Raw genomic sequence first — 26,352 nt, 5'->3', positions numbered from 1 at the left:
TTAATCACGATATAAGCATGTAGTCATAATAGTAATAATTACAATTTGATATAAAATTACGTATAAAATGTGTTATTGTTAATAATAAATATTGTGTAAAAAAAAATATATATTTTAAAATTGAAAAATTTTAAATTATCATTTCATTTCAGCATCATGTAGTATGTGCTTCCATCTATGAGAAAATAATTAAGAATTGCATGGTTACCAACTATACAACGTAATTATCGCGACGATGTAGATGGCGCTAATGCGAAATACGACGCATGTGTAATGGCGCTGATGCTGGTCAGGGAGTAGCGAGATTGCTACAGATGCAGCGAATGCTTCGTCTAGTGTAGGTAGAGGAGTGTAGATCGTGCTTTGGTTCGCGCACGTTCGTCAGAGTTTATGTCCGCAATGGACGGCTTGATACCTGTTGCACGACCCGGCGCGGACCGGTTCGAGTCATTCACGTATCGACGTTTGTCGTAGATAGAAGAGTGATTTATATTCCAGTGACGATGAATTGTCGTGATCATCATTGTTGACGTTTCTCGTGGTGTGACAGTACAGGCTACCATCGTTGCCGTGCGTCACGATTTTCGTGTGCAAATACAGCGCAGGATATATTTGCCACGATTGAAACAATGGGGATCGTGCAGAGCCGTGCCGGCGAAAGCGATGGCGGTGTGCGTGAAGTATTCATTGGTGGTATCAAGGGCGGCACGCCTCTTCAATCCTATCAACCTAGCCTTGGCATGGGAAGTTTGGGTGGACCACACGCACGGAGTGGCAGCGTCCGTGGCGCGCCAAGGCAACCAATGCCCGACGCTGTGGAACTCGAAAGGCGCTTCACCAAAGTGTTGGTGAGTGAAATACTCGATATATCTACATATACAGTCGATCACAAAATTATTTCAACACCGGCATAGATTTCATTTTTATAACTTTATATTTTATCGTAAATACGATAAAAGGATAAAAATACATCGTGTTGTTTTGGGATATAATTTTCAAATAATAGAACTGCGAAAATAATTATTTATTACGTATGTATATATAAATAAAGGATAAAAAAAAATAGCTAATTCTTATACCGTTATTGTGATATTTTATTAAATGTCATAGCTTTCTTATTTTTAGAAATTCATAAAAAAAAAAATAAAACGTAATAGATGTTAATGATCAAGCATTCATTAATTGTATTTCAAATTTATGTAAAATATATAAAAGTAGAATCATATAGAAATATACGAATGCCGATAAGTAATTTTAAATTATGATTGATACTTGATTCTCTAGATTTTTAGCATTAAAGATAAACGTGATATTATTACAAATATTAAGAAAGAAATACGAATAAGTGTTTTAATGTTCATAATAATACTAAATATTAAAACGCAAATTCATCATATTATTTAAATCCAAAACATGTATTTTCATTTAACATAATAGTAGATCGGCGACAATATGAATATGCAATTTCGAGTCATAGAATAAAACAGCCGATGATATTCATAATAGAAATAAATAATAAAGATTGCAAGAATCTTCGTTGTATCGATGGACATATGTTTTAGAAATACCAATATATCATAATTTTCTAGTTTATAACGTATTGAAAAGATAGAACGAATGACCAATTTGGATCAAAATAGGAAAGAAATCTAAATATTTTCGTAACATAAAAATTAATTACTAACAATTTTATAATAAACTGTGTAATATAATAATTTTTATAAATTTGTTATTTCCAAATTATATTTTAATATAATAATATCTGTTTTCTGCGCTTCTAAATTTTTGTAATTGACATAACAATCAAATCTATTCCGATATCCAAATGTTTTTTTTTTTTTGTAACTGACTGTACTCGAGGTTTCTTGAATATGCTTAGAGCTCTTAATTCGTATATTCCATATATTCTGTGAATTAAATTCAAAAGTTTACTCAAGAAAAATCATTCCGTGATAAAAAATAAAATACTATCGACGAAAATAAATTTCTATCGACGCAAACACAAATAGAATTTAATTTTAATTTTAATTTCTAACTTCTTACGATATATTTTTCTTAAATTAATTATGCTATTTATATAAAAAACACGGCTTTTTTTAATTTATAAAAATTAAATGCGATATAGGTTTATTTCTACTATTATGTGACTTCGTTAAAATGCACTAATGTGTACGATAATTCAGAGAAATATGCATCGATGTGCATACAAACGATGCTTGCACAGCTATCTTTTGAACGCTGCACAGGTTCCATTTGCGCCGACGTGCGTGAACGCTAAGAGTAATAGGATATTAATCGAATTACTTCGATCGACTGTAAATCATATGGTTCATCTAGATAGAACAATTCAGTTTATGATAATACAAGTTTTGAAATTTGTCTCGTAAAGACACGAGATTCGACAAATTTGACAAAATATATATACGCGTAATTTGCAATAATGAGTTTGTTTGCGATGTCATGTTGAAACTGTTGATAAAATGTTGATATAAGATTATCTATAATATCTTCCAGGTAAAACATAACAAACTGCGATCAGTATCGGATAGCGATGCGTATGTGTAGCTATTATGCAATTAATAATATATATTTGAACTCGAGTAAACTTACAATAGTGATAATAAGTTCTTTCAGCTATCAAGATTTATCTGCATTGTTGTCAAGTCGAGATATTACGAAATTTTATTTTTCGTTAATTTTGTTTTAACAAAAATTCGATTGCCGCAATTTTAAACTTTGATCGGTAATCGTCGTCGATTTAACGTTTACTCGATGTTGTTGATTTTTTTCTTCTCTTTTCCTTTCTTTCTTAAAACGAAGGCGCGCGAGTTTATACGACGTGAAAGAGAGATCCACAAATGAGAAGGATGCACGCCTACGTAGAGGCGGCTCTCTCCAAATAAGATTCGATTGTGCATCGAAACGACTACGAACATACCATAAACAAAGAGGCCCCTTTATGGCTCGCGATCATCCAACTTACTATCTTTCTCGTCATTTGGCATTTAACCTCCGAGATTTTACTTCTTAGCATCGATAATTTCCAAGAGTTTGGTATTATAAACGCATCTTCTTATACTCGTCTAATTATCGTTAGCCAATGATACGTACGTATATGTTTAATAACGTGTTTAGTTGCAATTATTTTTTCTCTATTATCCTCTCCCTTCCTCCTCTTATGTTTCTTCGCATTATTTATTTATTTTTTTTTTTTAAATATAATAATTGCTATAAGTTGTTTTAATTCGAATTGTGATAATTCTCAGAATAGTAGAAGCAAATTCATACGCTACATTTTATTTTTTCAAACAAAAATTTTCTTACTTTATTTTTATTCTATCTTTATTTATAACGAATCGACACGTAATTGTGGTCCCTTCACCCAACCGGAAAAACATCGATTATCGTGCGGAATAAAGTTTGCGATTAAAATTAAATTAAGGTTATTTCTGGAATAGCGTTATTTCTCTTTAAATCTATTTTTTTAACGAGACGATAAATTTAAAACGCGTTATATAATTTTATTCGGAATAACACGTGTTTCAACTCTGATTTCGTATAAAACATAAAACATATTTCTAATCCAGTCTAGCGATTTGTTAACGATCTTTTGATCATTTGATACGGTTGCTCGCAATAATCGTAGGATTTCGTTCCATCATAGATGCTTGTTCATGACTCATCGATAGTTGGTCGTGCATCGTGTAGAAACCGCGGTTTGACTCATGGAGAATCGTTCCAGGGCCATGCGAAAGTTTTCTTTGGCCTATTCGAGGTCTCTCTCGTTCTAGGAGCGGACAAACGCGACGAAACGCGAAAATAAAAATATCTAAAAGATTAACGCGATAAATGCACGTTACTGTGTGTATATTCCCGTTAGATATTTCAAAGTCATTTCGATAATATCGATCTATCGGACGTTTAGAGTTGGGAACCAGCTGTAAAGTGAAAGGGAAATTTAAGTATCATAATGTACAAATCGCGGGGATATTTTTATTCGTGTTTATCCAATGCCTGTCAATGATCAAAATAATGGACGGAATCAATCCGTGCGATTACGTGCATCAATCGAACAAAATATATTTTCTATTTCGATCGATCGACAGAAAGAAATTTTTATTTCTGAAAATTTAAAAAGTGAAAAGTATAAACTCGATATTACGACGAAAAGATGATTCTTCGAATAATTTATCAACTTATCAGTTTAAATTTCAAGTATGTATTTCGCAATTCTGCATAAAAACTTTGTGGAAAAAATGGTTCGATAGACAATTGAATTATAAAAAAAGATACGTAGTCGTACCTGCTCGTTTAATAACAGAATCACGATCTTGAGAAGTTGTTTCTGAACACGAGAATCTTCAACATTAGCACAACCAAGTTGAAACCTCGCTGACCGACGCCCACTCTTTTCCCATCTTTTTCTTCCTTTTACGCTGTTCGCAACTGCAGCATATCTCTCTCTCTCTCTTTTTCTTTTCCTTTCTACGTCTCTCTGTGACAGTATGTCTGGAACTTTGCCAAACAAAATGGACAATTGCGCGAACCCAATATTTTCTTCCTTCCGACACAGTTCAGATCGAAATGTAAAAATGTTTCGAGAGATACGATCGAGATCTTTTTGTCGCATTGTTATTCATCAAAATCGATCGATTAATTTAAGACAAGCGAGTTAGATTATTCGTTCGATCGATTATCCATGATTTTTCGAACGTTTTGTTTCGCGTTGAAGCACGAATTTATTAAAACTTGTAGAAACGTAAGATTGAAGGTTAAACGTGGCGATTTATTAAATTTAAACCAAAGATATAAAAGAGAATAAAATTATACGAGAAAATTATCGAGCCACGTCTCGTTTAATTACGACGAATAGATAATTTGATGCTATTTCGTGAGATGCGATGATGCGGTTCTGGTTCGTCTTTGGTATCGATAATCTTGTAATACGCTTCTAATCACGCTTTAAACGTGATTGCCAAAGAATCGAATGAAGAGAGTGAAAAAAAGCAGTAGTATCGATACTACTACGATTCTCTGGAGCCAAACAATACTGTCCAAGGGCCGTGGTCTGTCTGAAAATATCCACAGGAAAAGATAAAACCGGCGTTTCTATATATAGAGGGGTCTTGGAGCAGTGCTTCTCATGTGGATTCATTTTCGACGATAAATTGGAATCATCACCCACAAATTCAACTTTGTCTTTTTACCGTCATTTTTTTTTTTTTTTTTTTTTTTACCAAGTGTTTTCTTCAATGGTTATCGGTTATCAGTGTTATTATATAGCATATCATTATAGCGCGCATATATAGATTTGTAAGAAAAATTGTAAAAAAAAAAAAAAGTGCAAGAGTGACTCACTTGCGGCGATAAAGTTTAAAACGCGATGAATATTAAAATAGTAGATAAAATGGTGGATCGTATTTAATGGAGAGAGAAACGTTTTCAACATTTCGTCGGGTCATGTCGGAAGATACAAAGGCAACGTAGAGATGTTTTTCCCTATCGACAGACTGTGGTAAACGCAACGACGTATTTTTAACAGGAATCGTCGGCAGACAGCTTTGTGCAATTTGTACGGGTGAATTAAGCCGACTGCTGGTCGGCGGTGTGCGCCGCTCGTGTCCGTGCGCCGCGTTATGCGCACGTATACTGTTATATAGGGGTCTCTAGTCACGGGAATGGAAACGTTCGCGCCTGTTCCGTGACACCCGCTACCGTGTCTCGCATAGCGGACCAAATGTCCTTCGAATCGTGATTCCGACTACGAAAACAGGATGTTCCAACGATACCGTTCACTTTTTTCCTTTATTCTTCTATTTGTCCATCGTTCGATTTTCGAACAAACAACTCGAGTGGAAAATAAATGGAAAATGCGAAGTAACGTGCGAAGTATCGTTGCACATAAGATGACCCGTACCGATTGTCGGACAAGAGTGATGGGTGTTCTTCATTTAGCATCGTTGCCAAAGTTGACAAAGGAGAGAGAGTAACGGGGTAGCACGCAGCATGAAATGGCCCATGGCCAAATGGCGTGCACGTGCGAATAGAGCTATTTCTGCAGCATAAATAAAGCCTCCGCACCTACGCACGTATATGAGACACGTCGCTCTCGGTGGCGCCTAAACGCTCTCTCGTTTGTGACCGTGAACTTACCAGTTATCAATTCGAAAAAGGGTCACGTTTTCGTTTCTCCTTTCCACCATCCTTTTCCACGTTTTGTCGAATGTGTGAAAAGCGAGTTTGTTCGAGTTGAGGAAAAGAAAAAAATTGATGAAACGGAAAATATTTATTAATCTCGATAAATTAAATTGTTCGAAGAGATAACAGAAGATTTTCAATCTTCTACGTCCAGCGATGTCTGAAAATATTTACTATGAAAACAAATTTTATCGAGATGACCCGGTCGATTGGTCAACACATGTAGATGTTATTATTGCGAGCTCGGTACGGGATGATATAAAGAATATGGCAAAACGGCAGATGTGCATGGTAATCGCAGGAAGACGATCGTCCGTTGCTAGAAACGTGCTCTGTGCATTTGCGATCTTGACGAAGAACAATTGCTCTTTGAATCCCTCTTTGAACCCTAGAAACGTCGTGTAAGCGCGCTTATCTTTTCTGACACTGTTTTAATGTCATTGCGTTAACAATTTGATAGTTTAAAAAATTATTTATTGAAAGTAAGAAAAAAAAAAATCAAATAGAGAAGAGTATATATGGAAACAGAAGAAGATAGAAGAAAATCGTAACGTATAATCGAAAGATGCACGTGTTTCGCGCGTAGGTAATAGGTTCTAATATATTTTTGCATCCAATTCGTTCGATTATTTCTCTCTTGAATCTTCTATGATTCATCGTGTATAGCGATAGCGATGATGGCATTCATTACTCAAATAAATGTTACAAATAACTCGATAATATAATGTAAGATATTACGTAAAGAAAAAGAGGAAAATGAAGTTAGAAATATTTCTACGTATATATTATATTGGTTAATATTAATCTATATATATATATTAGATTCGTATAATACGTAATAATTCATCGAAGTAATAATAATGAACTTTCGTAGCAAGAACGATACTGCATCATGATTTCTGCGAAATGCCCAAGCTCGATATCGATTGGGGTTGAGATATTGCGAGCCTATTACGATTCGCGAGGAAATAACTTTTCGAACGATTCACCCGTTACACCCGTATTAGTTATCTGTCTGCCATAATGTGTTTATATTAACAAAAGATAAGTAGCGATCACATGCTTACCTACTACTGGCACACTACCACCACTGCCACGGACACAAATATTCTACGTAATAAGTAACAACAATGTTCTTTCGCGAATATCTCGAAAACCGAAGCCGAGCAATAAATTGTTTATCTTGTACACTCGCGTGAGAAAAAGTTACTCGAAATGTTGATTTTTACGACATGTTTAAAAATCATCGAAATCGAATGAGATGTACAACATATACATCCTTGTACACGTAATTATACAAGCAATCTTTTTCAACCTGTTCCTTTATTTTTCCTCCAACGAAGCGTTTCCTTCGTAATTTACTCGTTTGCCGAACTGTCAGTAGGCTCATCTTTTCTACATAAAGCCTCTCCTGCTTGCCGTCTCCCTTTTTTCCTCGTTCGAAGTCCCCTTTCACTTTTTCCCTTCGTCTCCTCCACCCTTCCCTTTATCGTCGTTTTCCATCTTTCTCTAGCTTCTTCATCCAGCCATATACGTACGATGTGTACATACACGTATATATGTATATATATAGGTTTATTCAACGGTAAACGCGGTGGGTGAGGGTGTCGGGTTGGTAGTTGGATGACTGCCACAACAGAGAATCCTAGGTGTGTCGCTAACTGGTGTGCGCGACGCAATCCTACTATCGCGTATTGTCTCACGTATATATTTATCGTTCCGTTCGCTAGTTTTGCGTTCAAAGAATGTATTCGCGCGATCCTTTTTCACGTTACATTTCGACAAAATAATAAGAGAATAATCGATTAACTCTCTAACGTATCCACGAGAGTTCAACAAAACGCTTCATAATCATTGAAACGTTATCCCTTTATCGATTCTCCGCGTGCTCGAAACTGGTTCTAGACCTATAAATTATGACTACTAATACACGCGTCCTATGTATTTTCCTCGTTCGCCGCGTGGCGTTACGCGTCGCTTTTTATGGGCCGCGTTATTGCCCTTTCGTTTTTAAATACAACTTTTCTTTTCCTTTATTACTTTTCTTTCGAATCGAGTGTCGTTGGATGATGTTGTTGGGCTGGAGAGAAAATTCAAGATGTACGAGGATCGAGAATAAACATGACGAAGGTAAATTTAAGGGGAAAAGAAAAAGAAAATGGTATAATAATATGGTATATTTTGGTTAGAAAAAGATTGAATCATTTTCACGGCTCATGGACCAGAACGAAGGCAATGTTTTGTATCCAAGGGTGCATCCCTAGTAACGAGGCTCCACACAGTCTATGCACCCTTCTTTTACCCTCGTTTCACCCTTGTCTGGCCATGTTCGGCTGCGCATATGCGTTTCCATGTTCCTTCCCTTCTATCTATCGGTCGTCGTCGTCAAGGGCCATAACCTCCCCTAACTTTCGACTCTCTTTCAAGTTCAGCGATTCCAACAGGCGATGTTCAAAATCCGTCCATTTTATACTCGTCAATCTTCTCGCGTTTCCGGGACCTGTTTCAAATTATCATAAAAAAATACAGGAGGACAAGTGGTTTTTCGCATTTTTTTTTTTTCTTTGGTTTAAATTTAGCGGAGAAAAGAATAGACATTTATTTTTACCGCGAAATCGATCGAGAATAAGCGCGAATTGACAAATCTGTTGGCACGTCTTTCGTACTAAGTTGCAATGACTCAGCTGAGTGTTTCTGCAATGGTCGGTTAACACGCGTTAAGTCTCTAATTATCGCATCTGACCGGATCATTAGTCCCGTGAAAGTCGGCTATCATCGCGTACTTTTATGCTTTTAACGCAACGCGCGCACACTTGTACGCGCACCGTATAAATATAAAGTTTTATACGTTTCGTTTAAATGAGAAAAACAGGAATTAATTTCATTGATCGAATTAACATTAACATTGTTGTATCGATAAAAGGGACGAAAAATTTGATCGGAAAGATGATTAAAATTAATAAATGAACGAGCATTTCTCAAACGATGTAATAAATAATATATTTGCATATATATATAATTTTTAATATCTTTTTTTATTTTATTTTATTACGATTAATCAATTATTATCGCGTTAATCGTTGTAAAATTGAAGTTTTATTTCATTGATTACAGGGGAAAATATTAGCTGATAAATGGAAATAAAAATAAAAGTGACGAAGAAAATGAGAGAGAGAGAGAGAGAGAGAGAGAGAGAGAGAGAGAGAGAGAGAGAGAGAGAGAGAGAAGAGCGGATGAAGTAAGAAGGGTTAACAGCGAATAAGAAGAAAAGAAACACGTAATCACGCGTAAATTCGCAAGATGATGTCATTGAGTATATGCCTTCGGCACGACCGCATGTGACGTTATCGCTTAATTTTAGACAATGCTCTCTCGTTTAATTTTACTTTAATATTTTGCACGCTTTTACATTGAAATATATAATCCATTTTCTCTCTCTCTCTCTCTCTCTCTCTCTCTCTCTCATTAAATATTGCTATTTGTAATTATTAATCTCTATTCTAAATACGTATTTATTATTCGAATTATTCGTATTATTAATTTTGTCGAACGAAATTCATTTTAAATCTCTCACCGTTTGCAAAAATATCATACACGCGTACTCGTCAAAAGTTAAGATCGTTACCGCCCTCTGAATTAACATTCCCGCCTTAAAAGAGTTAATTAAGTTGCGTGGTTACCTCTAACGTAACGACTTTTCGTTTTACATTACCCAACTCGTATATACTCGTATAAACATTGCCCTATTTATTCTAATACATATATATTTATTGTTGTTGATCGTCGGATTGCAATCCGGCTTGCTTTAGCATGGCTGCCAACCAACTTTCTCCAATCTTTCTGCCTCGTGAGAATCTTATCTGATCCTAGGAATCAGATGTCAGTTCGCGTCAAGTATCGCTTCGCGAAAATTTTCTAATAATTTCGTATATACGTTCGAGCGCGTTCTACTGGATTATTATTATTTTTATTGAAAAAACTTTTTCTTTGAAAATTAGATTCGCAAATTTATATAATATATTTTCGTTCAAAATATAAATTTCATTTGGAAAGTTTCGTTGTATTGGTATGTCTGTTCACCCGTTGGTGGAACATTTTAAAATGGACGTTCGTTGGATTCATAACCTCGCGTCGATTGATTATTTTATCAACATTATTTGATCCATGTCAAAACGAAACTTTTCTCTCGCGTATTATTTAAAATTAATTATAGTTAACGTTTTTATTTTATAAAATATCTACGTTTTACGACGTTTATCTTTGTACCGTTGTATACAAATTTATAACAATTATCGTGGATAATAGAGAATTGAAAGGACGCTAAAGATTGTTAAAATTTTCGTGCGGAGAATATTTGGTATTGTTCCGGAAGGACCATCGACGAAGGATGAAAGGAACATTTCTATTCTTGGTGAAAACGTGCATCCGGAATGTACGGAAGCGGCATTTCCTTAATAGTGATCCAACTTCCAAGAATAATTTGTCGTGGAATTATTTCATTCTTAGTTTTCCTCCGTTAGTTGCCAATACGGATCACGTTTCGTATAGTAACTAATACCGTTCATGCGATTTCGTTATACCGTAATACGAGTCATAATTTTAATGTTGCGTCGAAAATTATCGTATCGTAAGTATAATCGTATCCGTATAAAATATCGATTTTTATTTATTTTCCAACAAGAAATATGATATAGCGGGATGAATTCGTTATAATTTACTTCAATTGGTAATAATAACGTAATCGATGAAAAGTGTTGAACGAAAATACATTCAAAATGTTCTTGTTTCCACTTTCAATTTTGTAATGTTGATTTACGCAGTGAGAGAAGTTGATAGCTATATATCTATACGTTGAAATAAGAGAGAGTCGGGTGAAAGTGACGAAAATGAATATACGCGTAAATTATCTTTTTTTTTTTTTTTTTTTTTTCATTTTGTTTTACTTAAATAAATTAAATTGTTTTATTTTTGTCTTTCTTTTGTTTATATTATATATATTTTATCGTTTACCGTTCACAGGAAATGTATAAATTTGAAACGATTAAAAAGAAACGGAGAATAAAGAAAATATAAACACGATTTTATTAATATTCCGATCGATTTTAATATTGTATTTAACGATAGCATCATTAATTTCCTTAATTTTGTAATATCGTTTAATAATCATGTATAAATAAATTAACAATGTTCGTGTTGATATAACGTTCTAATTTTAACGTAATTTGAACGAGAAAAATATAAAGTTTATAAAAGATATAAGGTGTACTATGAAAATGCAGAAGAATAGATTCATGAACGTGTGGGATTTTTTACGTCATCTTGTTGGTAACAAGGAAATCTGACACGAGCGCGAAAGTGTCTTATAATTCGCGCGTATAGTTAAACGTGTGTGCATTGTCCGCAAAGCTCGGTCGGAACAGTCGCGCCAACGCAAATTTATAACATTATAACAATGTTATAATGGATATATAATGTAAGAATAACTCGGAATTATTAGCGGATTATAATTCGAATATTATGCTATCTAACTATTTGATCAAATAGATTTATACTATTCGATATTAATGATTCACACTGTACATATTAAAACAGATATTTGATATGAAACATTTTATCTACATCGAAACAGAGATAAATCATTAATATTAAATATATATATATATATATATATATATATATATATATTTATATCGCGATTAAATATAAAGATAAGAACGAAGATTTAAGATTTCGTCCGATTTGTTAAAAAAAAAAAAATGTATTCCTGAAATCATTTTAAAGAAATTTAAAATAAAATAAATAAATCGTGATAAATTTATCACGATTTCTAAAAAAAAATGAATTTTTCCTTTCAGACGAAATTATCGCCCGATATTTCTTTGGAAATCAAAGAAATGCAGAAACATTTTTCGAAGAAACGTTCGTACCTCTTAAAAATAAAATTTTTTTCGTTGAATTAATCGAATCCTCGTTCCATTCCAGAAGAAACAAAATAAATTTTTATTTTACTCGTTCATTACCTCGAATCAATTCAATTATTTTTCTTACGCGTCGTTCAAATTTCATTTCGCTTGGAAACGTCGTGTTTAGAAAAAAAAAAAAACGAAATAAATATATAATATAACACGTTTCGATAAGAAGGAGAGGAAACGTGTCGATAATTAGGCGCCATTGATCGTCTAGATCGTTTAAAAATATTTACGATCGCGCGTTATCGCTTCGATTGGCGGAGGAGAAAAGAAAGACGAAGGGAGGGTAGAATCGAGACGAGAAGTAGAGAGTGGGCCGTCCGCTTAGAAACTCTACGGAGTTTCTATAATTGGTCCAAGTGCTCTAACCGATTCGAAATCGCGATGTTGCATTTGCACATGCTGGAATATATATAAAGTTCACGAAAGGGAGACTGAAACCCTCTCTACGCTCCTAGCTGGTATCGATTGTTGGATGGGAACAACCGACGAGAGAGAAACATGGAACCCCGAGTAATCGTATGAGTCTTTTCAAGGGGACTTTCCGCGATTGATCGAATCCTTTTTTACGCTCTCGACCTTAATCGATCGCGGCATCTATCCTCGACCCATCGATGTCGACGCTAACTCGTGCAACGTTTCCAACCATTCCCTCGATTTTCGATTGTTCTTTCGTTTCTCGATCACCGTCTTACTCTCCGAATATATTGCTCCACCGTGATGATAGGATTCAAGTTGTATGTATAAATAATACTTGTTCAAATACTTGTTGTTTCAATTGAATTATTTACATTTTATCGTGCTCTGTTAAATCTCGCGTGAAAAATATTGTTTGTTTATTAAGAAAAAGATAGAATAAACGGATACAAAGAAAAAGAAGAAGAAGAAGAAAATTGAGTTGATCGAAACAATTTGATGCTGCGATGCTGCGAGCAAGGTTGGAATACTATTTTTCGAGTAAAAAAAATCAACCCTTTCTAATCTCCATTTCCGGTGACCCTTGGCCTGAAAACACGCGCTTCATTATTCCGACGCAGCATTGCGTGTAATACCAGGAACACTGGGACTGGGACTGGTTATTTTGCCTCTGGTATTTTATTAAATACGAAATTAAAATTTATCCTTCTAAGGTAATTGAATATTATATGTAATGGTTCGTTTCTTTTCTAAAAATAAATCTTGGAAATTATTTTCTTTTTTTTTTTTTTTTTTTATGGGAAGAAAAATATTATTTCTCGAGCGAAAATACATATTCGCCGAAGAGAATAAAGCGATAAAAAATCTTTTCCGCGTAAAAAAAATAAATAGATAGGAATAAACTGTTTTTAGAGGGAAACACGGGCAAACGAGCGGGTAAAAGTTTTTTTTTTTTTCTTTTTTTAACGCGGAATAAAGCAACGGTTCCGGAAACCGAATCGAAAGTAGAGTTGCTCCAAATGAGCAACAACCATAACTGTACAAATATCGTCTTGGCCGCGGGAAATTATAGCTTTTCCCTATTCCGTATCGAATAAAACGTCTGTTGCGAAACGCGATATATTTTCACTCGCGTCTCATCGTCACAATTTTCTTCCGTTTATTCGTGAATTCTACATTTTCTATCAATTCATATAGAAAACAAAAATTTGTTAGTCATTTGTTACGCGTTGTATATTTTAAATTGATCGTGAACAATCGGAAATAAGATTATACTATTGTATCTAGTTTGCTCGCAAGAAAGATGACGATCGCGTACTTACGCTAGCCTTACACGATTTATGGCAATTCGTGGCCTGGAACGCGTTATCGCACGATCTAACGTTGAAGAACCACCATATATGCAACGTATATGTATCGCGAATAGTGATGTCATGCACTCGTGGCTTCCGCATCCGCTCTTCGATAATTATTCGCCGACTATGTTCGTCGCTAGCCACGATGACGTACGCTTTACGCTTACTGTATATAGTGTACGTATATAACTTACATACTTACACGTTTTTATACGCGTATATCCTAATATTAATTCAAACGTTTCTTTATTCATTTTTATCTTTTCGTATTGAGGATAAAATTTAAAAATTTCGTAGAGATTTCACCGTCGTTTTATATTCGTGTAATTTGAAAGGATACTCGATGTTGTCTTAGTTGGTTTCTCCCTTCTTTTCCCTAATAATTAGGCAACTTCATTACCTTAACGAGAGCAATTCAAACATAAGGGGAGACTGTATATAAATGTTTGAACGTTTAGCTGGTATGATTCTTAATTAAAATCTTAGGGAACATTTGAATAAGTTGATTAATCGATAATGTTATATGAGATATATGTATAGTATGTTTTCGAATAAATTTACTTAATTAAAATGTGAGATAAAACATTTTTTTTTTTTCTTTTATAGTTAAAATAATATCGTTGGAATTGTCGTCATCCATAAAAATACAACGTAGAAACGAAATGTCTTAATAATTACGTACCATTTAATTCTTATCTGAAAATTATTTCAAGGTAGCTTACGTAACTTGAATTATATTTTCAACGTAAAAAAAAAAAAATTTGCATCGTATAAGTCATACTTTTATGCTAACAAGCATATATAATAATTCTGACCAGATAATTGTATAGATAGTTTTCATTGTTTTCAACGTTGCGTAACCGAAGTAAATTATTTCTTCGCATGAATTATTGAGTCGTTGTGATTTCGTTTTTTCTTTTTTTTTTTTTTTTCTTTGCGTGACATAAAGAAAAAAAGAAAAGATGGAAAGCCACAACTCTTTGAGTATCGGCCGTTGAAGTGAAACATTGAAATTTCGTTTTTTTTTTTTTTCTTCTTCTGTTTTAGGCTTCGATGGATTTGCCTCCGGACAAAGCGAAGCTTTTAAAGCAGTACGACAACGAGAAAAAATGGGACATCATATGCGATCAAGTGAGTAACAAGGATGAATGAATCAGTTTACGATTGAATCGGGCATCGATTTTGTTAAAATTTCATTACATTGTTACAAGAAAGAAATATTTTCTATCTGTACATTTTATGTCGTTTACGAATACGCTCGACAAGTGTATCGAATTTTTGAATTGTCGAATTCACGATAAATGCCGTTGGCGAAACTGATATCGTCACGCTGCTGCCGTTATGAGAAATGACGTAATCAATCTTTAAGTTGACGAACTTATTGTTAATCAACGCGCTCCGAGATCTTTGCCCGCTTCGTACTCGTTTAATTCCACATTGGCCAATGAATGCGGGTCCACGACCCTTGCTTCGTGTATTGTCCCACGATCTTCTTTCCTTTTATTTATTTCTTCTTCTTCGTTCAATTATTAGACGGATATTTTAAAAATAGAAAAATCAAGTATCGAAAACGGGATTCCTTCGATTCTGATAAATAATTATTGGGAATAAATATTATGAAAAGATAATTGGAAAATTGTTCGTCTCGAAATTTATTTTTTCTGATATCTCGATACCAAATTATATACAAATGTTTAAATTTTTGTAAAAATTAAGTAACTCGTTTTACGATTCTCTATATATACAGAGAGGAGAGCAGACATGTTTAATAAGCGAATACGCGACGTATCGTCGGGCAGGCGTGTGTATGTAATCTTGTTGCTTGTACGTCTCTTCTCTGTGAGGCTATGCTTAAGTGGGTTTAATCTCGAGTTTAATCGAGGGTGGGCAAAAGTGTCGTCGAACGAGACACCTCTTCTGATCCAGAGAAGGGCGTGGATTATGATAGGCAAGTTGAACACTTGGTAAATTTATTCTCAAGATATTTTAATCAATAACAAAATTTAAAAAGCGTTTAACAAAAATTGTTGCAAAAATGTTTCGTTACGCGAAAGGAGCAACGTGTAACGAAATTTTAAGGAATACATTGGTTTCGAAAAAAAGCGGGGAGGGGAAAAAAAAAGTTACAAAGGATTTCTGTAAAGAGTTGAGGGAAGGTTTTTGCGGTTTAGGTTGACTACTTGCCTCGTTAAACCGAGAAGAGGCAAGCAGTTAGCAGAGTAGGGTGGAACTCGTCTCGAGTGGAAATTACTCCCTTTTCTCATCGTGAGCTCTGCTAGAGCACAGTAGAAAACACAAAATGGATTTCACGACTCGTCTGGATCGAAGAGGTGCACGAGACGAGGTTAAAACACCCTTTAAATTCAAATCAATTTTCAGATATAATCATTTCCCACTTTTCCCACTCTGCTATTTATTTCCGTTTCTTTCTTTCGTTTTTGTAAGTAAGAAAGAATTGAATGACAATTTTTCCTGCAGCGTTAAATAAAGCAAGGCCAACTTGTACACGTTTCGATGAATTATTGAGTGGTGATAGATAAATAAATAATGACATATAAGTAGTTCGAGCATTAAATTTATCTATCCTGATGAAACATTGGCATTGAACGAACATTGTATCAGTTATCTTTATCTTGGGGGGGAAAAAAAAAAGAAAAAAATAAAGAAAAATTAAGCAGAGAAAACGAGTAGAGCATTATGTGATACGATATGTGATAAGATGTTGCATAGAATCTGTTTGATGAAATATTCTTTTAGGGCGACAGAGTTGGCTGTTCGGGGTCATCGATGGCCCGTCTCAATTTTTTAACGGGCCTGTAGGGCATGTGGGTAACACGACACGGATGTAATGCAAGCCGTGCTATTATACGATACAAGAAAGCGGGCTGCAAAAAAGTGTACAGCATCCCTCGTTTCATCGGCGTTCGATGTACACACGTGCGCGCTCGTCTCCTGATACTTAACAACAGTCTGTAAACTTCTCTTCGACCGATGCATTTTTGAAAATACAACGCCTCGAATCAAATTCCAAAAATGCTAAACTTTCTCGAAAATAGAATCGAATAAGTCGAAACGAGTATCGAGATATAAAAAGAAAAAATTCGAATAATTGTCATATTATGACTCTGATATCTCATTTATATTTGGAATTTTATGTCGTTCTTTATACAATAGATAGATGTTGGAATATTTTTAAAAATAATGTCGCGATTAGATAGAATGGAATGAAGCGATTGTAAAAAAAGTTTTACGAAATTGTCACGAAATTTGAATAACGCATAAATGATATTTTCAGGAAAGAGTGCAAGCTAAGGATCCACCATCCCATTATTTAGCAAAATTACGTACCTATCTGGATCCAAAAGCTTCGCGAAGCCATCGAGTATGTTCCATTTTATTTATTTTTCTTGTGTTATATATTTTTTTTTCGTGTTTTCGTCCTTTTTATGTTGCGGCGCGAATTAAAATATAACCTAACCTATTTCGGGATGTTAAACAACGGGAGAATCACATTTTGGAATTCAATTTCAAAAAAATTTAATCGATCATTGTATAAAAGTAAAGAAGTGGTGATTCTCTTAATTTGATCAGCTTGTACTATACATTAGGATGTTACAAGTGATTAATATCTTTAATATAAATTTAATCGATCGATTTGATCGTAATCTATTTGTTCATTTTTTTAAATGAACTGTAATTTGTTCCAATCGAATAAGTGATTGCAAAGTGATGATAAAAATTGTGCTAATTGGATTTTTTATCAATTGAGAGATAGTAATATTGAAGGCTTTCCTATTGCACATTGACATTATCTCTTCGTGAATTATAATATTTGCCATCCTGATGTATACGTACTTGGTATACGTATTCGTCTGACACACGTTTAGTTTTCGTGTACAAAAAGATCGTTTATTTTTTGTTCGTTTTTCGCGTCCAAAAAAACTTGAACGACGGATACTAATGATTATACAGTCGTATCGTTTTCTCGCATTCTTCCAGAAGAGGAAAATGGTTGGAGAGTCAACGTCGACTCAAGTATTACGGGATTTGGAAATTTCCTTGCGCACGAATCATATAGAGTAAGCTATCTTAACATTACATGCACGTATTATATTTTATATTGCAAGTTAATTTTGTTCATTATGAAACAAAATTATTTATTATTATTAGAGTATCGTTAAAGTGAAGCAACAATATTGCGATAAAAAATGTATTGACCAAGATTGGATTGAAATAAAAGTTCTTTCTAGAAGGTGTAAAAATAATTTTTCAGTGGCTTAACAATAATAAATAGTTATAAATACTCTAATTTGATTGGTTTAGATGGGTGAGGGAGTTCCTAGACGAAGAAAACCAGGGTTTAGACGCCCTTATAGACTACCTCAGCTTCAGACTGCTCATGATGAGGCACGAACAACGTCTCTTGGAATCTCATGCGAGTTCTGAAGAAAAATTACAAACCGGTAAGAGTTTCACATGCACGCCATCATCGTTTGTCTTTATTGTAACGACATCCTGAAAGAGGTTAAATTGGTAAACGTAAACAATGGACGATATTTTTCAGTTGGTTCCGGGGATACTTCGCCCTTAAATAACGGTTGTCTTAGACCGCCGCTCCACGAACTTAAAGATAGTCCCGGCGTTAAAAGAAGATCTCGACACGTGGCACGATTGAACATGGGCGAAGCGAAAGATGACATTCACGTTTGCATATTATGCATGCGTGCTATCATGAATAACAAGGTACAAAAAATTACGTTCGATCGTGCAAACTTTTTTTTTTTTTTACCTAAATAACGCAAATATTTTAAGTTTATAATTGTAAAATATCTTGTTGAAAATTTTTGCTAAAAAAGAAGCACGTATAAGCACGTATTAAGTTTGAATCAGATCTCAGATTTGTAATGAATATTTTACAGTATGGTTTCAACATGGTCATTCAGCATCGTGAAGCAATCAACTGCATCGCGCTCAGTTTGATGCACAAGAGTTTGAGGTAAAAATATTTTTTCGCCCCTCCCCCAATTTAATATATAAATAGTATTAATTAAATTTCGTTGTAAAATTGGAAAAAACTGAAATTTTGTTTTCAGAACAAAAGCTCTAGTTTTGGAACTTCTTGCTGCTATCTGTTTGGTAAAGGGTGGTCATGAAATTATTCTCTCCGCGTTCGACAACTTCAAGGAAGTTTGCTCGGAGAGACGACGATTTACTACGCTTATGGCATACTTCACCCAATATGATAGTTTCCACATAGAATTCATGGTTGCCTGTATGCAATTCGTGAATATCGTTGTTCATTCGGTAGAAGATATGAATTTCAGGGTTCATTTGCAATATGAATTTACCAAACTTGGTTTGGACGAGTATCTTGAGAAACTGAGGCATACCGAGAGCGAGGATTTGCAGGTTGGTAGATTTTTTTTTAATATTTTAAATATTGTCGTGTTAAATTTAAACTTCGATCGAGGCCTCGTATACGAAACTTTTATTTATAAAAAAACTTTTGGTAGAAAGTTTCAAATTTGCTTTGCAAAAAAGAGATAAAGATATATAAATAAAGATAAAGTTTTATCTAAATATATACATATATTAAAATCATTTTATCCGTGTTTATATTTGTAAAAGTTTTATTCTTATATTTATAATTACAATTTTCTTTATATTTTCATTTTCGTGTAATACATAGAATTTTAAATATTTTTTAATGAAAAATTGTATTCGATGTAGTTGATATTTTTACATTTTGATGATATTTTGATGATATCATTTTTTTGCTTACTCTAATCTCTAAAGCAATATTCAACATGTTATTTTAATTTTTTTCCAGGTTCAAATCTCTGCGTATCTAGATAATGTATTTGATGTAGCTGCCTTAATGGAAGACAGTGAAACCAAGACTGCTGCGTTAGAAAAAGTAGCTGAATTAGAAGATGAGCTTGGTCATGTTAGTTAAATTTAAAAATTTCTATCTATTTTTTGTATTATTTTTTTTTTTTTACACAAACAATTATTTGTTGAACGTTTCAAAAATAGGCACATGATAGGATGACAGAATTAGAAAGAGAATCGCTTGCAAAATTAGCGGAATTAGAGACTGAATTAGGTGCGTTAAAAGTAGAATACGCTGATGCTATAGAAGCTCGTCGATTGGCCGAAGAAGAATTGACAGCTTTGAAAAGGCAAAAACAAGATTCTGCTCGAAGACAAAGCGTTTTAGAGAACAAAATAATCGAATTGGAAACACTTACTGGAACCCTCACGAAGGGTTCATCAAGTATGTCAAAGATTTTTCTGTATCTTAAATAGCTTAACAAAAAATTTTTACCATCTAACGTAATGTACTTTATTTTGAAATTTAAGCAGCCAATCTTCGGAATGGATGTGCTACGAGTCCTGTCAGTAATTCAGATAATGTTACATGCTCTACGCTTAATTCGACTCCGTCTCCGACATTAGAAGAATCTCCACCATCCGCTCCAGCACCACCTCCACCACCTCCTCCTCCGTGTCCACCACCACCTCCTATGGCACCTCTTTCTCCCGGAGATCAAAAATTACCGCCACCTGCGCCTATACCTCCACCACCTGCTGGAATGATGCAAGCACCAGATGGAGCAATGACTATTAAACGAAAGGTATGTTTTCTTTCTTTCTTTCTTTCTTTCTTTTTTATATAAAAATTTTTAATATACATTTATTGCATAATTAAACTTTATTAAATGTACATATTTTATATCAATAAAGCAATATTTGAATAAAAAAAATCTTTTGCTCGCTAATATTCTTAAATTGATTCTTAAATTGCAGGTTCAAACAAAATATAAACTTCCCACGCTTAATTGGATTGCATTGAAACCTAATCAAGTACGAGGTACTATTTTTAATGAACTGGATGATGATCGACTACACAATTATATAGATTTTTCCGATTTCGAAGAAAGATTTAAAATTGGAATGGGAAGTCATGTTGCTAATGGCAATAATGAAATCGATGGTCTTCAAAGTTTTCCTAGTAAAAGATTTAAGAAACCAGAAAATGTATCGCTTTTAGAACATACCAGATTGCGAAATATCGGTATGTGTAATGAAAATTTCAAATTAAATTTTAAAAATTTTTAAAGATTTTAAACAAAATAAAAATGTATTTTTATTTTTACATATTTTTAGCTATATCGCGAAGAAAAATGGAAATGCCAGTAGAAAAAGTTATTATGGCAGTAAATGCTTTGGATTTAAAAGTACTTTCATTGGAAAACGTAGAATTATTACAACGTATGGTGCCTACAGATCAAGAAGTATGATTTATTCTACAACTTTTTGTTTATTCTATTTATAAAAAATAATATATAGAAATATTGATAATTATAATAAAATAAAAATTTATCGTATTACAGATAAAAGCATACAGGGAATATATTATAGAAAAGAAAAATGTTAATCTTCTAACTGAAGAAGATAAGTTTTTGATGCAACTCGGTAAAGTAGAAAGGATATCAACGAAATTATCTATTATGAATTATATTGGAAACTTTTTTGACAATTTACATCTTATTACACCACAAATACATGCTGTGATATCTGCTTCAAGTTCAGTTAAAAGTTCAAAGAAACTAAGAGCAGTATTAGAAATTATTCTTGCTTTTGGAAATTATTTAAATAGTAGCAAACGAGGCCCAGCGTACGGGTTTAAACTTCAAAGTTTAGACACATTACTCGATACGAAATCAACGGACAAGAGAATGTGCCTTTTACATTATATTGTAGCAACAATACGAGTCAAGTTTCCAGAATTAATTAATTTCGAATCGGAACTTATGTACATTGATAAAGCTGCGACCGGTATGCGACATTAATATTTTAATTAATTTAAATAATTTTTTGTTGTATAACATTTTCATATTATATTTCTAAATATTTTCTTTATTTTATTCTTTTAGTTTCATTGGAAAATATAACTACCGATGTACACGAATTAGAAAAAGGAATGGATCTTGTAAGAAAAGAATTCGAACTTCGTGGTAAAGAAAAACATAACACTGTCTTGCGAGATTTCTTAAATAATTCCGAAGAAAAATTGCGTCGTTTAAAATCTGATGCTCGTGCTGCCGGTGAAGCATTCCGTGAATGCGTTGAATTTTTTGGAGAAAGTCCTAGACAAGCTGATGCTAATACATTCTTCTCTCTCCTTGTTAGATTCGCAAGGGCATTTAAGGTATTGTTATATATAGATTTATAAAAAAAAGTTCTTATTCTTAATTAAAAAGTTATAGAAAATAGAACAGTAGAATATTTAATAAAAAAAACAGCAAAATAAATATTAAAATAATAAGTAAAATATTTTTTACAGGCTGCGGATCAAGAAAATGAACAGCGTCGTCGATTAGAAGCTGCTGCTGCAGAAGCTTTAAACGCCTCAGAAGATGTTATTAAACGTAACAAATTAAATCAAAAAAAGCAACAGGTACATTTTATTAATTATCTATTGTTATTTTTTCTATTATTTATTTCAAAATATATACCACAGAAAGTTGTATTCCTTATCATGTTGCACGTTATATACTTGACAGCTTATAATCTATTTATTTTTTTTTTAAATTATAAAAAATATAAAATATTATATACATATAAATATGAATGCTTCATATTATCTTCTTAAAATTTTATTTTATATTATTTAAATTTATAAGTTAAATTTTGGCTTATTTTTTTTTTTTAAATAAAATTCTAAAAAAGATTAAAAATTATAATAGTTATATATATAAAGTTTTACAAATTAAATAAATATTTATATCTTCAATTAAATTCTCTCTCTCTCTCTCTCTCTCTCTCTCTCTCTCTCTCTCTCTCTCTCTCTCTCTCTCTCTCTCTCTCTCTCTCTCTCTCTCTCTCTCTCTCTCTCTCTCTCAACATCAATATTGCAAGATTTAATTATTTTCATCTTTAATTATTAATATTTTTTATAAATGAATATTAAACACGCATGTGTATATACATACTAATATTAATATATTTTATTTAAAAAAAAATAATATTGTTTTATTAATTGAAAAATATTTTATATATGAAAGATAGAGAAAGAGAAAGTATTAAATAAATTTTTACTTACAAATTACTTATTTACAAATAAATATTTTCTTTTCAAATTCTAATATAATGTTAAAATCGTAAAATTTACGATGTTATTGAAAGTCTTTTTTTATATTTGTTTTTTTGTTAAAAGCTTCTTATTCAAACGGAATATGTGTGCAATGTTTCATAATTAATTTCATAAGATTTTTAATGCTTTTGCTTTCTAATTGCTTCTTTATTCTTCATATTAATATTTTTAATAAGTAGGCATGATTATTCATATTCTAAAAGAAACTTACTTATGACACTTTATACGTATTTAAAATTTCATTTTTTTCATTCAATCCAATACAATTTAATCTAAAATCACCCACTATCACAATACAATACTTTTCAATATTCATTTGTCTTATTGTTAGATCTTTCAAAGTAATATTCTAAGTTAAACAAACAACAAATTTCAAAATAAATTTTGTATGGAGATACTATTCAATTTTATTATGTATCAATTAAGAAAAAAAGATTATTTTTTGAAAATTTTTGTAAATTATAATGCTCGAGCGAAAATGAATTTACAAGCCATTTCTTTTTGCTGCATGTTGTGAAATAGCATGATATTTTTCAGGGATTATCAGATGAGCATAATAATTTTAATTATTTCGAGAGTGCTCTTTTAGCATATTTTTCCGTTTTAAGAACAGACATGATATCTATTAAGGTATCTCACGAAAGTCTATTTTTCTTATTTGTTACATATTTATTTGGATTTAAAGTCACCGAAATTTTGCTGTAACACAAACAAGAGTCTGTTACATCGGCATCTTAATGAACTGGAGCTCAGAACGTAACAATATAGAAACAATTCACAACATGTAAGTCTCTCTCCTTACTCACTTCCTTCTAATGACATACTTTAATCTATCGCATTTGCACAAACACCAATTGCTTATTGTTAAACAACACACATGTAAGTTTAGCTTTTCATTCGAAATACACATATTGAAACATCATAAAACCACAATTTGAGAACAGTTTTTTATGTTTTTTAATTAAATAATTAAAAATCTTCTTATCCGCTTTATTTTAATTTTCCTTTTTTATTTTTATCTATTAAAAGTTATATTTAATTTAATTTCTATTTTTTTATCATTATTTTATTTAAATTACTAATATTATTTTCATTAATATTATTAAATACAAATTTTATATAAAACAATTAAAATTATAATTAAATGAACAATATAAAATTATAATTAACTCTTATTTTTTTATATCATTATATTGTTAAAGAACTGTCTTTCAAATCTCGTGGTACGTTTACTCGATTCATATCATTAACAAAAAATTAAAAAATGCATTGGCATGTATTCTAGCTTGCATTGATGTTGCTTGAGAGAGAAATCCTCTGTTATCACTTTCCTATGCTACTGCTAAGAGAGTTTCGGATTAAATATACAAATTAATGATGTAACAAAACATTAAATTTTAATATTTGTAGAAAAAATTTAAATATCAATCATAATTGTGAAATGTTTATTAATTTAAAAAATTTTTCATTTCAGCAATTTAAAATTTTTAAAGAGAGAATTAAGAACTATAATTTTTTTCTAATTATTCTAATCTATTTTATACTCAGTTACAGATTTAAAATTTAAATATTTAATTATACAATTTTTTACATAAAAAATTATACATATAACAAATATCTTTTTAAATATTTTAATGGAAATTGTATGTATATCTTTGTATTATTAAAATACATTTTAAAGGAATAATATGAATAATAATTTATAATATTTGAATATATAAAATTACATTAGTGAAAAAATCATACAACATAAAATATATAAATAACATAAGAATAAATTTTAAATTAAATATATATAATATGTTTTTTGAATTATAATATTATTGAACAAAGATTTTCAGGTATAAAATTATTTAAGACATAATAAAAATATTGGATAATAACAGAAAAAGGAGATTTAATATATAAATGTTTTAAACATAAGATAATTCATCTTTATCTTTTAGTGAAATATATTATTGATCAACAAATCTAATGAATAATTGCTAATTTGACAATAGGACGCTGTGATAAATGAATTGAAAAATAAAACAAGACTGGTTCAAGAGAAGAAATTGCTGCAGCAGGATGAAGTTTATAATGGTGCTCTAGAAGATATTCTTCTTGGGCTTAGATCGGAACCATACCGACGAGCAGATGCAGTTAGACGCAGTCAACGCAGACGTATTGATAATCATAGACTTTCTCGCACTGCCGAAGAACTAGAACTCTAAATTATGTTTCTACTCAGTGTTTTTTATTTTAAAAGGAAAAGCAGTTTTGTTTATTTATTTATTTTTTTTTTTTGAAGAAATAAATTTTACTGCATTTTCGCGTTAATATACGCAATATTCGTAAAACTCTTTCAGAAAGAAACATTTTTTGTTTATTTTAATTCAATATTTATAACTTTATACACTAAAGTTAAAACATAATGTGACTTGAACGTTCGAAAAAATGTTCATATATCACAATATTTAAAAAATTATTTAAAATATTCAAAAATTGAAATTTCATGTGATAAATTATTATAAATTACTAAAAATGAAAGAGTCGTATTGAGCCAAATTTATAAATAATAGATATACAATAATATCCTGTCAATATTGAAAAAAAAAAATTATTGATTTTTTACTGAAATGATTTATCGCCTGTTTGTTTTAAGTAGCGATATCTTTGTTTTTCTTAAATATGTATTTATAAAATTTTCTTGGATTTCTAGGAACAATTAGAAGACATTATGATAAAATTGATATTAACAGGATATTACTGTAGCACGATAGAAATGTAGATAAATGATGATAATTTAAAACAAATATTGAATTGGATTAAATTTTTACATATAAGTCATTTATACGGTGCTATAAATTCAAGATATAATATCAAGATCCAAACCAAAATTAAATTTAAAATATCAATTATTTTCACATTATTAACAAACAGTAGCAATACATTAATATTCTTCTGTTTGTTGAATACGTATTCTTTGTGTTGTACAAATTTAGTAAATGTAACTATGAGATACGTTTACTAAAGAATATTATAGTAAAGAAATGCGTTTGTGTGCACAAATTGTATGATTATTTTTTCATTGTTTTTTTATAAATACTATTTTTAACTAATTAAAAAAAATTGTTTCCATTTAATTAATTATTGTTGATTGTTATATGCATTTGAAATATTTATAATTCCAATTTAATTCATATATGTTAGCTGTTTATTTGAAAAAGTTTTTAAGAAAATAAGAAGATAAAAAATGATATAGATTCAATAA

The 26,352-nt window shown here is 31.8% G+C and overlaps 1 protein-coding gene across 4 annotated transcripts; it reads left to right on the top strand.

The window, feature by feature from the left end:
• Window positions 1-312: 312 nt before the first annotated feature.
• On the top strand, window positions 313-26,224 carry Frl (formin-like protein). 4 transcript variants are annotated; one of them, XM_086908228.1, is made up of 17 exons: window positions 313-848; window positions 14,987-15,070; window positions 17,235-17,321; window positions 17,939-18,018; window positions 18,263-18,402; window positions 18,504-18,682; window positions 18,859-18,935; window positions 19,033-19,348; window positions 19,770-19,886; window positions 19,976-20,216; window positions 20,303-20,577; window positions 20,750-21,017; window positions 21,110-21,237; window positions 21,337-21,781; window positions 21,880-22,154; window positions 22,290-22,403; window positions 25,100-26,224. In XM_086908228.1, exons 1-17 carry the CDS (start codon window positions 630-632, stop codon window positions 25,310-25,312), a joined length of 3,258 nt encoding a protein of 1,085 aa, XP_086764354.1. In that variant the 5' UTR covers window positions 313-629; the 3' UTR covers window positions 25,313-26,224. The 4 variants fall into 4 exon arrangements, with proteins under 4 accessions (XP_086764354.1, XP_086764353.1, XP_086764352.1 ...); XM_086908227.1 differs by having other exon boundaries at window positions 491-848; window positions 17,912-18,018; window positions 20,306-20,577; XM_086908226.1 differs by having other exon boundaries at window positions 491-848; window positions 17,912-18,018.
• The last annotated feature ends 128 nt before the right edge of the window (window positions 26,225-26,352 follow it).

The sequence above is a fragment of the Apis florea genome, unplaced genomic scaffold (genome assembly GCF_048593485.1).
Source record: "Apis florea isolate Af1SG1 unplaced genomic scaffold, ASM4859348v1 contig_3068_pilon, whole genome shotgun sequence".
NCBI lineage: Eukaryota > Metazoa > Arthropoda > Insecta > Hymenoptera > Apidae > Apis > Apis florea.
The sequence above is the reverse complement of the archived record's forward strand: the minus strand, read 5'-3'. Positions and strand labels throughout refer to the sequence as shown.